A 15115-nucleotide genomic window follows, 5' to 3' on the forward strand; every position below is an offset into this window, starting at 1 on the left:
GTAGATCTATCTAAGATGAGGCTAAGAGACTAAGGACAAGGCCTGAAACTAATATGAATGAGACAGAAAAGCTGGATCAAGCCAATTAGCTAGATAATAGGACACCATCTGGAGGAATGTACATTTGGATGGAAAGAAAGTAGTCCTGGGTACCTGAATAGGCTAAGCACAGCATGGCTTTCCCAAAAGTGGGCCCTGGGAAACTACTCTCCAAAGATTACCTGACCTCTTTTGGGGGGACTATAGCAACCAAATACTATTTCCTCATTTTAAGATTAGGGTGTTAAAAAAAAGTGTAACACTCTTTTTTTGTGTGTGTGGTGGTGGTGGTATTGGGGTCACTGAGCCCAGGAGTATATGAACTACCTCCCCAGCCCATTTTATTTTATTTTATCTTATTTTACTTTATTTTAAAACATAGTCTCAGCCAGGCTGACCACAAAGTTGTGATCCTCCTGCCTCAGCTTCCCAAGTAGCTGTGATTACAAACATGCATCACCATGCCTTGCAAAATCAATACTCTGAATCACCGGTCACCCCAACTAAAGGAGTTCCAACTGCCAGTAGGTGACTTAAAGCTGCCATCTAGGTAATGAGGTAATTACTGGTATAGGAAGAAGGAGTAAATATAGATGGAGAGCAGATAATAATAACAATAATAATCATAATAGACATTTCAAGGCTAAAGAAAGGATGCTGTCACTGAAGGAAAAGTAAAGTTTGGAAACAACACTAAATTTGCAAAAATTAGCAAAGCAGCAGATCTAAGCAATTTGGTAATTCCTAGAAATATAATTTTTGATAATTCCCAAATAGACTGGTGAATGACTTTCAGATTTTAAGTATAAATCAGTAAGTATTTGCCTTTCTAGTCTTGGAAATAATCTAAATCAACATTAAGAAGGAAAAAACACAAACTCCATTTTTTGTTGTTGTTGTTAGAACTAGAAGCACTTTACACTCCAAGTCAAAATGGATATTGGAGATAGTAAAAAAAAAAAGAAAAAAGAAAGCTGGTAAAATTAATGCATACTGAAGAAGAACAGGCACAGGCAGAAGGAGAGAGAGGTGATGAAGGAGAAAGCATTCCACAACCATAGATATCAAAAAGGACTGGCTGGAATTTTTGTTTCATATGGCTCAGGATTTTATGTGTAATTTTCTTCAATATTTTTCTTCTCTTTAGCCAATGAAAATAGGAAGCCGTACGACTTTTTTTCGGGGGCTACCACAGAGACATATTGCATTCTATACATAGTTTACCTCTACGATTTCTTGGTTTTCTTCTATCTTCTCTACAATATTGGGGATACAATGAGGAAGACTATAAGTGATATGATTGTGCCCATAGAAAATCCATGTGAACTATCCATAATTTATTGTAATTTTAAAAAGTATATTATTTCGGGGCTGGGGATGTGGCTCAAGAGGTAGCGCGTTTGCCTGGCATGCTTGCGGCCCGGGTTCGATCCTCAGCACCACATACAAACAAAGATGTTGTGTCTGCTGAGAACTAGAAAATAAATATTAAAAATTCTCTCTCTCTCTCTCTCTCTCTCTCCTCTCTCACTCTCTCTTTAAAAAAAAAAGTATATTATTTCATTTTACAAAAAAAAGAAAGAAGAAAGAAAGAAAGAAAGAAAGAAAGAAAGAAAGAAAGAAAGAAAGAAAGAAAGAAAGAAAGAAAGAAAGAAAGAAAGAAAGAAAAAATGTTTATAGTAGAAACTTCCCCTTTGGCCATTATGAGGTAGCAGGTACTTGATCACTCTCTACTATGATTGTGGAATTTATTTTCTCCTCAATTCCATTTTTGCTCCATGTATTGTTATGTTGTTATTAGGTGCATACATATATTTATGACTGTTATGTCTTCCTAATAAATTGATCCTTCAATATAGCCACTCCGGTCTTGTTACGCTTACTGTCTGCATGGCAGATCTCTTCACACTGCATTAGAGGATGTTGAGGAAAATTATTTCACCTTATCATTTGGGGCTCTAATACTCATGATGGATGTGCTAATTAATGTGCTAAGCATAGGGCTAGGCCCCACTTGATAAAGCCTTCCCTTAAGAGGGCCTGACGTAAGAAAGCAAGGTCCTGAGGCAGTGATAGACACAGGATCATTATCATTAAATCCATCCATGGAAAGCTGAAAGTAACATCTAGGAAATCTCTGTCAAAAAGTAGACAATTTTGGTCAGAAAACTAGGGAGAAAAGTAGAAATGAAAGATAACAATTATTAGTTAACTGGGCAAGAAAGTTGAGGTTCAGAAAGCTACAGTAATTCCTCCAAGATCAAACATCTTTAAGTGGTAGACCCAGGGCTCAAAACCAAAGTCTAGCCCTTTCCACTACACTATATTAGAGAAGTATTAAAAGATTTAATTGGACCTCACAGGTGAATTCCAGACCAGATGTATAGGACAGGTTGTTTGTAATGAGATGACAGTAACTTCTTTGTGCCAGAAGCAGAAGATAAAGGATTAAAACACGTATTCTGCCCTTAAAGAACTTAAAGTTTGTAAGGAAATTAACCAAGTAAACAATTTCTATTCTATAAATATAGATATGTACTATTTAAAATTTTTTAAATTTTTAATTTAAAATTTATTTTTTATTTACTAATATTAAAGTTATTTTACCTAAATTTAATAATAAAAGCATGTATATTATCTTTACTTACATTTTGATTCTGATTTACTAGACCGTTTATCACTACTTTTTGATCTTTCTGATTTCCCCCCATCAGTATCCTGATCATTTGGTTCCTTCATGTCTCCTGTAAATGCAAAATTGAGATAGATAAAAGGACAATGCTATAAAATAGAAATGAATAGATTTTTTTTTCCCCTGATGAATTTTCCCATGTGTTGAAAATTCCATGTTTGGGATGGGGTTGTGTTTCATTGGTAGAGCACTTGCCTAGCATGTGTGAAGCACTGGATTCAATCCTCAGCACCACATACAAATAAAAAACATAAAATAAAGGTATTGGGTTCATCTACAACTAAAAAATTTTTTTAAAAAACATGTCAGGTTCGCAGGGTATCCAATATGACACACCAGCGGGGTGTGGTCACCGTCAGACAACTCAGCAAAACAGCAAATTATAATCACAGATTCCCTTTCTCCATGCTAACCTGGCACTGTGAATTTCCAAAGGTCCACAGTGAATCTTGACACCCAAGTCCATCTTTTAAGTAGTGCTTCACCACTAAAATTATCCCTCCGCCATCCTTCCTTTAATTGTCTCTCCCTTTTTCTTTATCCATTATTAAATTCCCCTGGTGTTACTAATCAAACTCCATTTAAATATATTTGTCAAGCACACCTAGTATGTACAAAGTCTTACATTAGGCACTACATTACTATACTGTGCAAGAGAAATATGGTACCTAACTTTATAGAACTTGTTTAAAAATATAGATATTAAACAAGCAACTGAAATATAATGAGTGCTACAAAAATGAAGCAATGGGATGCTGTAAACATAAACAGCAAGAAGCTTAAACCATGCTTGGGGTTTAAAGAAGAGGTGTTTGAGACCCAAGTAATGATGAAGAGCTGGCCAGCCATAGAATGGGGAAAAGTACATTAGACACAGGGAACATCAGAGAAAGGCAGAAGGCAGCCTGTGGCCTAGAGTGGGAGACAAAGGAATGTGAAGAGACCGCAGGTGGCAGATTTAGAAATAGTCTCTAAACTTCCCTAAGAAGTTTAGGTCTTGTTTCTATGGCAATTAAAAGCCACTGAATGGTTTTAAAGAGGGAGTGACATAACAGCTTTCTCTGTCTTCTGTCTATATTGCAGCTCTTTGAAAAGAACTCTGGTACCTCCAAGTCTTCACTTCTCTACATTAAACATCCCATGTTTCCTCCACATTATTTCATGGCCTAACTGGAACACATAATAGAATAAGAGTTCTATTGGGACCAGATTTGTGGTTATATTCAGGTTTGAATCTCAGAATTGCCACGTAACAAGCAACAAATTAAATCAATTTACATCAATTCCTCAACTGTAATGAGAATGAAGAGAAACTACTCACAAGGCTGATATGAGGATTAATTGAACTAGTACATTATTATACTTTCCTGGTGTCTGAAGATAGACTAGTATGCCATAAGCAGATATGATGTGAATTATATGACCACTGATTAATGAGTAGTGTATGACTATTTCTCATCAACTGGCCGTTAGGGCTCTTTCCTTGTTTTCTTGCATTATAATGATGTCCTCTCTTTATTTGGGGGACAATAGTGCCTTGACCAAATGTTTTTGCTATAACTTTTAGCAAAAATGATAGGTCTTAACATGATGCTCATGTCTAAGATAATGCTTTACTTTTAAAAAACATTTGTGTGGTTTTACTTTTCTTTTTCTTAATCCTTTCTTCCTTTCTTCTCTCCCTCCATTCCTACCTACCTACCTACTACCTTCCTTCCTTATTTCCTTCCTTCCATCTCATTGTAGGATATATGCCCCTTGGGGTTTAGGAGTTGGGGTAGGAATTGAATGATAGAATATTTTTAAGTAGCAAGATCCTTGAAAATCCATATTCTATCATTCAGTGTATTTTTAGACACATAGTTTTTTTATGCTTATAGCAAGTAACTGACTAAAAAAAAGAACTGTGCAAGGCAATGTCATTTTTTTGCAGAGCTTGGTTGCAAATTACCACATACAGTAGATAAAACTGTTCAGATAGGCTATAAAAATATCTAAATGCTATTTTCTCCCTTGCTTTCAAGACTCTTCATAATTCAAGTGAATTCAATTCTTAAAACTATTAAATATGTTTATAAACTGTATTATGCTTGGCACAGCAGAAGACACAACAATGAGCAATCTATATCCCCTAGCCTTAATTTATAATTCAAGAAGAAGAAATCAACAATTTTCTTTCAATATACTCTGAGAATAAACTTCTAAGTCACTGATTCAGATCCATCTGAATTTGAGGAGAACTGTATGGTTTGATAGTCAATATGAAAGTGGTGATTATAATGATTTTTAAAATCATTTTATTTTTTATTTATAAGTTGTACATATTAATGGAATTAAGTGTGATGTTTCAACATGTACATATAGCACTGATCAAATCCAACTTTCCCTTTCCACATCCCACCTTTCCAAAACTCTTTAACCACTATTCTATATTTGACATTTTTCTATTTATAATATTTATTTATTTTTAGCTTCTACATATGAGAGAAAATAAGCAGTACTTGTCTTTCTGTGTCTGGCTTATTTCGTTTAACAGTACAATTCATTTTGTTGCAAATGACAGGATTTCATTCTTCTTTATGACTGAATAATAATATAAGAAAATAATACTATAGTTTCTTTATCTATTCATCTGTTGGTAAGCACCTATGCAGATTCTATATCTTAGCTTTCTGAATAATATGAACCGTGACACAGTAAACATGGGTGTGCAGGTATCTCTTTGGTATGCTGATTTAATTGCCCCTGGATATGTACCCAGGAGTGGAATAGCTAGATCATGTGGTAGTTCTAGTTTTAGTTTTTTTGAGGAATCTCCATACTGCTCTTTATAATGGCTATTCTAATTTACATTTCCACTCCAGTGTTTAAGAGTTTCTTTCCCCCTGAATCCTTGCCAGCATTTCTTATTTGAGGATAATAACAATCTAGCTGTCATGAAACATTAATAGGTAATCATTTATTTGATAAAAATCAACATTTAAAATACTGGAAAGAAACTAAACTACATGATGCAGGCCCCAATAAGTAAAGGCAAGGTGGCTGCTGAGTTTGCCCACAAAACTGAACTGATATTCTATTGCTGCTGATCAATTGAGAAATAAATGAAAGCTTTTAGTCTGAGAGTTCCCCCATTGTTTTAATTTTTCTATTGCTGTCATAAAAATTATGTTCAGCAGTTTAAGTGACGCTCATGGATTATCTTATAGTTTTGTAGATCAAAAGTCCAGCCAGGTCCAATGTCACTCAGCTGCCCTCTGCCTAGTCTCACAAGATTAGAATCAAGGTGTTGACAGTGTTATCTTCATTTCTGGAGGCTCTGAAGAGGAATCTATTTCTGGGTTCATTTAGGTTGCCAGCAAAATTTCATTCCATGTGGTTGTAGGACCTAGACCCCTGTTTTCATCTTGGCTGGTTGTCATCTAACAGTCATTCTAAGCCTTCAGAGGCCACCTGTGTTCACTGGTTTTTGGTCCCCTTTAAAGCCAGAAATGGGATTGACCAAATACATTTCAATGATTTGCATCTCATAGTTTTCTTTCCTCTTCCCACCAGTCAACATCATCTTGAGATCATCTTCTACCTTTTAGCCTTTTTTTCCCTAAACACATTTATTTTTAACATACTGTAACTGACTCTATCCTGGATATAATAAAAATAGACTGTAAGATCTAATGAATTTATTCGTAAAGTGGGTAATAAACAATTACAGTAAACAAAGATGCTGAACCACAACAAAAGATAACTTGGTGTCAAGACAAAAGCACTACACTTTATTCTATGCTAACATAAATAATAAGTTTGTCAAATGGCTAACACTACCAGGCAGTACTTTTTAATATCACAAACCAGTCAATGTCAGGTTGTATATAGTGTGAAAGAAAATACCGGACTCACTGTTCTTAATTTGCAATACTGGATGATAAATATTGTGATCTATTCTTAGTTTTTTTTTTTTTTCTGGGCTCTACAGGGTGACAAAATAATGTGTAAAAAGCAATTGAGGGCTGGGGTTGTAGCTCAGCGGTGGAGCTCGCCTAGCACGTGCTGTAAGGGTCCGGGCGGAGCGTCGGAGGGAGAGACCACACAAGAGACCAGCCTCATGCAATTGCAGGGGGGGACGTTTTATTGAACCAGCATGCTGGGGCTCAAGGCTCACTCAGGAAGGGAGAGCAGCCCAGAGCCCAGAGCAGAGGTCAAGCAGAGCTTAAGTACACTTTTTGGAGAGGGTGGGGGGCTTTGCATACATCAGAACAAATCATCTTTAGGCGAGGGAAAATTGAACAACAACCCTGAGCCATGATTAGTGCATACATTGGCGGGAACAGATTGGACAGGGGTGATTGGTGCTCCTAAGTGGGGTACACATTCAAACTGATTGGTTTAGGTCCTGCAATGCCTACATCTGAGCTATTTGGAGCCCTTAGCTAATAAACAACCAGGGAATCAATGGAAATATTTTACTGGGCAGTTCAGGTATTGTTCTAACAGCTACAGAGATTACAGGTTCCGGGGGTAGCAGAGGAATTTTAACAATACCTGGCCTATTATTATTATTTTTAGCCCAAGCCTTTCAATTTAGAAGCTTTACAATGCCCACTCTTTTACACTTTAACTCAGACTCTTGCAGCTTAGAATCAGCTTAGAAATTTTACCTTTACAGTGCAAGGCTCTGGGTTTGATCCTCAGCACCACATTAAAAAAATAAAAAATAAAGGCACTGTGTGCAACTACAATTAAAAAAAAACAAAGCAGTTGAGCAAGTCATGTACCAAAGGCTACTGGACTCCTGGAGATTAGCAGCATAATTGGTGAGATGAAATAAAATGTTTCTTTGTTTTTAAATCAAAAAGATCATCGGGAAATTGATGCTTTGGCACCAAACAGATGTGGGTTCACATTCCAGGTTGGCCAAGGAATAAGTTCCTTAATATCTTAGTCCTTTTTTATGTAAAGTGGGGTTAATATTATTGTCTAGTAGAGTTGTCGTAATGGGTAGTAGAGGGCTTGTTTAGCAGGCATGAGGTACTGGGTTAGAACCCCAGCACCACATAAAAATAAATGAACAAATAAACTAACAAACAAACAAAATAAAGGTATATATTTTTTAAAAAAATTAAATGAGATTTTATACCTATAATTCCCAACTCTGACTACAGTTCAGAATCACGTGAAAAACATTAAAAGCTAAATACCATTAACAGGATCTTCTTTCCCTTGGCAATTCTTTCATGCAGCCAGTGATAAGAACCAATCTTAAGAACTTATGGGTTTATATAAAACACCTACTAGGTGCCCAGAAATGAAAGGTATCTTTACTGTTACTACTATTATAGTCTATTTAATTCAGGTGGGCTTTAATTAAATATGAACATAAGTTGGGCTCCTGAAGTCCCAGCTACTTGGGAGGCTAAGGCAGGAGTGAGAGACCAGCCTTGGCAAATAGTGAGACACTGTCTTGAATGAATGAATCAATCAATCAATCAAACTCAATCTATGTGTCATATAATCTTCAGAGTCAAAAGAAGTTGTATCTAGGCCAGCCTCCCATCCAACACAGGCCACACATTCACAACACCATTAAAAAAATCTAGCCCAGCACCATTATAAAAGGAGCCTAAAGTGTTGGCCAGGTTGGGAATATTGGCTACAATCAGTCTGGTGAAGTTTAAATCCTGGTTAAGTTTAAATCCTGGTTGTTAAACAAATATTTAACCTCTCTTTGTCTTAGAATTTCATAAAATGCAGTACCTACTTCATAAGACTGTTTTGACATCTCAGGTTGTCAACAGAGTAAAACTTTAAGTGGCACATAAGCACTCAGTATGTAAAATGGTTGAGAGAATGAATGTATTAATATCTTCCTGAATAAATGAACAAATGAAGGAACATTTTAAGCAGCAGTTGGCTTCAATTTAAATATTTCAGGTAAGAGGGTGAGCACATTCTATTGACACTCAGCTCTAGTTCCTAGTATATTTTAAATTAAGCTTGCTGAGAACCATAGCCAAGTAGGAATGACACATGGCATTTTTGGTTGAAAGGTGACCCCAGCAAGCCCTTGAGATGATAATGATTATGTTAAGATGTGCATTCAATTGGAGATTAGACCCCTGCTGTCTGCCTAGGCCTGCTACTTTGGAGCTCTGGGGGGGGTGGGGGGGACTCCTGGAGAGTTCCCATTGGTTGGGTAAGTGCCGTAGGATGGAATTCTGGAGGAGGGATTTCCTGTTGGTGTAGTGTGTCCTGGGAGAAGGCCGCATGCGTGGCATTCACGGGAGTTTTGGAAATAAAGTTTGTTCCTGCTTGATTTTGTGCCCAGCCAGACTGCGGCATAAGCTAAAATTTTCCAGGCACAGTGGTGCATGCCTGTAATTGCAGTTACTCAGGAGACAGAGGAAAGAGGATCACAAGTTCGAGGCCAGTTTTGACAACTTAAGCAAAAACCTATGCCTCAAAATAAAAAATAAAAAGGGCTAGGATGTTGCTCAAGGGCTAGGATGTTGCTCAGTGGTAGAGTGACCCTGGATTCAATCTCTGGTACCATAAAAATTTTTTTTAATTTTAAATTAAGCTGAAATCTGCCACCCTACAGCTTGGATCCATTGGACCTTGTTTTTTTTTTCTTCTGTAAATATAAAAAACAAGTTTTTGTAGATGCTAGAGCCATTCAAATAATTCTAGGTGGTCTCAATTCTCCCTAGATCCCCTTTCTCAGCTAAACATCTGAATTCTTTCAATTATTCCTCAATGACATGATTCTAACTTTTCTCACTATATAATCTCAAGTACATTCCCAATGCATAATATATCCCTCCCAAATTTGTATCTTACTTTTATAAATTCTGGACACTTTCCAGAAGAGAGGAACTATCACTTATCTAATCACCTCATCTGCTAAGAACGTTCATTGTAGTTGTATTACTTCAAGACATCTAAAATTATATTAGTCAGGGATGGGGACAAGAGACAGGATTATCATATACTGACTCATCAAAATCAGTTTGTAACTAGAATAAATAAAACTTTGTATGTTCTACACTATTTCCTATCTTATTCAACTCTACTAGCAAGGTTTGGGAGTCTATTTGCAGAACGACCATCAATTTTTTTCATTAGATTCAGATTTATTGGTTTTCAGCCCACATACCATTCTTATTACCACCTCATTAGACCACCCAGTTTTGAGTCAACCCCAAGAAAGAGTAAAAAAAAAAAAAAAAAAAAAAAGAAAGAAAGAAATAACAATACCAATGGTGCAGAGAAGTGTGTTGCTGAGTGTTCCACAAGATGACATCACTCTGATTTCAGAGTAGATACCCTTGCCTTTCGCCCAGCTTATGCAGTTGATTTACCAAAGGTCTGGTTGGTAAGTCCTTTGAATTCATCCACTCCCTTCTAATCCCACTGTCACTGCTAGAGTTGATAACTCATTGTGTCTGACCCCTACCATTTATCACCGCTACATATCTTTGACTCTCTGTTCTCTAATCCACTTTCTATACTGCCTCTTGAATTTCTGAAACACAGCTTTTAATGTGCCACTTTTCTTGTTTAAAATCTTTAATGGCTCTTGTTATAAAATAAGAATTCATATTACTTGGCATGACTTAAACGTCCTCCCACATAGGGTCTATAGGTGGTTCCTCTCCCCTTGCTTTCTCTCTCCCTCATCTCTTGCTAGCTTCTCAAAGGTTTTAAAAAATGAGCCATTGTTGCGCATCTGTAATCACAACTAACTGGGAGGCTGAGGCAGGAGGATTTGCAAGTTTGAGGATAGTCTCAGCAATTCAGTAGAATCCTGTATTAAAATTTGAAAAAATAAAAGGGTGGGGATGTAGTTTGATCCCCCAGTACCGCAAAAGAATAAATAAAATATGAAGTGAAAAATGCTAGTGCATAAAGGAAATATGGCAAAATAGTCCCATAGACTACATATATAAATTCCAGTATTTAGTAGATGTCACCATGGCTTAAATATTTATGCACTCAAATTTAGTAGGTGTTTTAATAAAAACGAAAAAAGGAAGAAGGGAGAATAGAAAGGATAAAATATGGTGGAACATAAAAAGTTTCAGTCAGTAGGCACCCAGAACAACTCATGACTGAACACACTGCTACTATGTCTTTTTGTATTTATTCAGCAAGTGTCTGTGGTGCACCTACCATGTGCTAGGCTGGTGCTAAGCACTTAGCCTGCATTTTCCCTATTTATAACAAGAAGCCCATGAGGTAAGCATTACCATCTTTCTCTATACAGAGGCGAAAAGTGAAGGGCAGAGGGGTCAATTTGCCAAGTATCACACACAGATGTGTATGGGGAGAGATAACTTTGCTTGGACCCCAGAGTCCTTACATTTCACCAGATTCGATGCTTCTGGCTTAGCCTAGTCTAACCCTTACTGCTGTAGCCTGCTAGGCTTCCTCATGGCCAGATTGCAAGCTCCTTCCAGGCAGGATAGGTGCCCACGGGGAGTCTAATGTTTGTTGATCTACCGTAGGAAGGACGAAGGAACGTGTTTCAGCAAAACCTGGAAAACACTTGTTCAGCGTAAAAGAAGTCCAAGTGGGACTTGGACTTCTGCATTGCAGATCGCTAAGTAATTTTAGGGAAAAGTCCTGGGAGCAGCCAGGCTGCTGAAGTACAAACTTACCACCCGAGGTCCCCACCGCTGCCGCTGCTTTCTCGCTTGCACCCACACAAGGCCTTCGTTTACCGTGGTTACTATGGCAACGCCCCCGCCCCGCCTCTGGCTGACCTAAAGGTGCATGCGCTGTTCAGTGACAGGCTTAGGGCGAGTTTCCGCGCGCTGCTGTGGGCAGCCCAGTTCAGTGAAGTGTTTTTCGCCGCAGGTTGGCTCAAAGCAAGACAGATAAGCCCGGCATTCTACCAATTAACTCCTAAAGGGTGTCATGTTGACCAATAACATTTGAAACGTTCGAAATGTTTCAATGAAATTTTGGAATAGGAACCCCTATTCCAAAATGGCCTAAAGGGGCCTCGATTTAACAGCGGTCTGTGTTGGTAAATTTTAATTTCGAATTTAAGGGTCCTAGACTATTGTTTACCAATTAAAAATAAACGTGTAAAGGCAGGGCGGGGAGTTCCTAGAACTACGGAAGGCGGTTTGCCCGCAGCATCAACAGCAGAGATAAATCCCAGGGGCAGGTTTAGAGTGTGTGCCTGTGTGTTTTGTTTTTAAACCCTACTTATATTATCTCTATGGGCTATTTAAAGGAGTGAATAAGATCTTATGTTTTGGGCTCCTAATTCAGGGTGATGGAAACTAAGCATATAGGCTCAACTCACTGGTGTCATTTGGTATTTTTAAAATGCTTCCCAAATTGAGAACAATGGCTTTTCAGGTTTAAAACAAGTGCTAATCAGTTGGAAAACATTAAGGGAAATCCATATCAAAAGAATGCATTCATAATGAAGTCATCAAGAACACAAATAATAATAAATGCTGGAGAGGATGTGGAGGGAAAAAAACACTTTTATACTGTTGGTGGGATTGTAAATTGGCACAACCACCATGGAAATCAGTTCCTCAAAAGAATGGTCACGGAACTACCAAATGACTCAGCTATCCATGCTCCTTAGTATTTATCCTAAAGAAATAAATAGTCATCAATCATACTATTGTAATAGATGCATACCTATGTTTATAGCAGCACAATTCACAATAGCCAAACTATGGAACCAGCCTAAGTATCCACCAACAGATGAATTGATAAAGTAAATGTGACAATATATACACGATATATATACAAGTTTTATTCAGCCCTAAAAAAAAATGAAATTATGTCATTTAGAGGAAAATGGATGACAAGTATGTTGAGTGACAAGTATGTTTTTCTCTCATATGTGGAAGTAATAGAGGAAAAAGGAAAAGGAAGGTGGGTGGGGGGCAGGGATCTCATGAAAAGTGAATGGGAGATCAGTAGAGGAAAAGAATCAGGGGGTGAGAGGTAGGGAGGGAGGGGAGAAGTACTGGGAAATGTTTGGCCAAATTGTATTATATTTCGTGCATATATGAATATTTACAACAAATACCATCATTATGCATAACAAAAATATACCAATAAACATATTTTTAAAAAGAATATATTCATGAAGCAAGCAGATAACATTTTGATAAAGAGTAACACTAAAATGGCTTATGTCACTGACAGGTATATAATTAATTACCGAGTTTCAAAATGTGCAAATGATGGAATAATCTGCAAGAATGCAAACGAATACAGATGACATCACATAAATAAATCCATAGTGCTTCAGAAAATAATTTTATTTTTGCCATAACAATAAAAAGGTCCAGGTAAAAAGTTGCATGGGGCAATTCCTAGGACAGAGATTTACAATTCAGAGGGCAGAAAGGTGTTGTCAGAGAAAATTCCTCTGGTAGTTTCAATGTGCTGCCCTTCCCAGGTCCCACTTCACTCAAGTTGAAAACAGAAACCAATATTTGAGAACCAAACAGGTGCCTGAAAGAAAAACCTATTCTGAATGAATCTGCTTGGATTCTGGGGTAAGAAAATTAATGACAAGTGTTTTTATTTAATTCTGTTTCAAACACTAAATAGACCATTGAACCAATGTTTCTACCTTTAGACATTTGAGCTCTATGATCATTATTTATTTTATGTACATTATCATTATTGATTTTTCACCTTTAAAAATTAAATAAGAATTTTATAATATATACATCCAGTCTTACCTGCTTAAGCAAATACAAACACTTTCATACCTATTTTTTTTAATTCTGTTTTTTTAAATTTTTTGTGGTGCTGGGGATCAAACCCAGGGTTTCACACATGCTAGGCAAGCACTCTACCACTGAGCCACATCCTCAGCCTTCCCATACCTATTTTAAAAAGCTGCCTATTCCACTTGTAAAAGGTGATAGACAGCAATATATTCCCACCAAAAAAGAAACCACTTTTACATTTACATTTTTACATTTACATTTTTCTCAATGCCAGATTCTAATAGAAGCATCTTATTGTATGTTACATGCAAAGCAACTAATTTCTTCAAGAAAAAGAAAAATGAAATATATCAACATTTAAGCTACAGTAAGCAACAACATAGTACTAGGTGAAAATGAATTGCTTAAAAAAACAAAAACCTTAAAGTACTTAAGAAGTTATTAGAAAATAAAACTTTAATTTCCCTACAATCAAAATTTTATTCACAGGGAATTATACATTAGCTGGCTGTTGAAAATCTATTTGAAAAGCTAAAAAATTAAAATAATTTTTTTTTCTGTTGTATTAGTATTAATTCACAGGATCTCTGTAGGTTTTATCTGAAGAAGTACATAAAAACTTGAAAGCAGGAGCAGGGAAAGGACTGTGGAAGGCCAAGAATAAATTACTGAGTACAAACTCCGTAAAATGCAATTTCAACCTCACTTATGACACATGAGTAGAAAGAGCAAACCAGCCTTCTTCATTTTGTTTCTCAATCTGTTGAACAAAGATACAGAAAAGATTTAGAAGGTAACCAGAAACATGAGACAACTCAAGATATACAGATCATTTAGAACAAGTATATACAACAAAGTCATCCTGTTACATTAAATGGTACTAGAAATTAAATTATTATTGGCAATTTTTATTCACCACCAAATAACTGACCACTGATCAACAGATTTAAGAGTCCTCATTTTAAGAGTCCTCATTTTTTAAAAAATAAGAAGTATTTTTTTTAAGTTGTAGATGGACATGATACCTTTATTTTATTTATTTTTTATGTGGTGCTGAGGATTGAACCCAGTGCCTCACACATAGAGTGAGCAAGCGCTCTACCACTGAGTTACAACCCCAGCCCCAAGAGTTCTCATTTTAAAAAAAGGATTAAGTCTAATATTTTATGTGACTCTTGGTTATAATTTTAATTATTTTTTAAAAGTTATTTCATCTTAGTAAATTAAGTGTTACTAAGTTCCAGAAACTAATAAGAATAAATTACATAAAATAGCTAATTTTAAAACTTTTTAAGAATATAATAGAAAAAGACAAAAATTTTAGTGCTAGGCAACTGTGGTAGCTAAGCCTATCAATCAATGTGGGGGCTGTAAGCATCCATTCTTTGTTCTGATTACCAAAGTTAATAATAACAAAGATTCCCCCCATAGACAGTTGTTGGCTCAAGTCAGCAAAAGTCATTTTTATAATTTTAAAGACTACCTCATAATTTTCTATGACTAAATACTGAAAGGAACTATATTTTACTGCATTATCAACACAGGAAAAATAAAAACATCTTTTGTAAAAATTCAAGCTTCTAAACATTCCTGTAGTAAACTGAAACATGAAGACTACATAAAACATTTATTTATCTTTTGAACCATAACCTGTTTAACTAAGATCACACTC

General features: G+C 36.4%; 2 protein-coding genes across 6 annotated transcripts in view; both read right to left on the reverse strand.

The window, feature by feature from the left end:
* Nucleotides 1–2778, reverse strand: part of Cfap44 (cilia and flagella associated protein 44) — an 89294-nt gene extending 86516 nt beyond the window's left edge. The window contains exon 1 of the mRNA XM_077795530.1: nucleotides 2688–2778. Within this exon, the coding sequence (XP_077651656.1) occupies nucleotides 2688–2778 (91 nt within the window). The remainder of the gene's footprint in view (nucleotides 1–2687) is intronic.
* A 10262-nt stretch (nucleotides 2779–13040) lies between these two features.
* Nucleotides 13041–15115, reverse strand: part of Spice1 (spindle and centriole associated protein 1) — a 76584-nt gene continuing 74509 nt past the window's right edge. For all 5 annotated transcript variants that reach the window (XM_077794596.1, XM_077794579.1, XM_077794587.1 and 2 more), the window contains exon 18: nucleotides 13041–14203. In XM_077794596.1, the coding sequence (XP_077650722.1) occupies nucleotides 14150–14203 (54 nt within the window). In that variant the 3' untranslated portion in view covers nucleotides 13041–14149. The remainder of the gene's footprint in view (nucleotides 14204–15115) is intronic.

The sequence above is a fragment of the Urocitellus parryii genome, chromosome 2 (genome assembly GCF_045843805.1).
Source record: "Urocitellus parryii isolate mUroPar1 chromosome 2, mUroPar1.hap1, whole genome shotgun sequence".
In the NCBI taxonomy this organism is placed as follows: domain Eukaryota; kingdom Metazoa; phylum Chordata; class Mammalia; order Rodentia; family Sciuridae; genus Urocitellus; species Urocitellus parryii.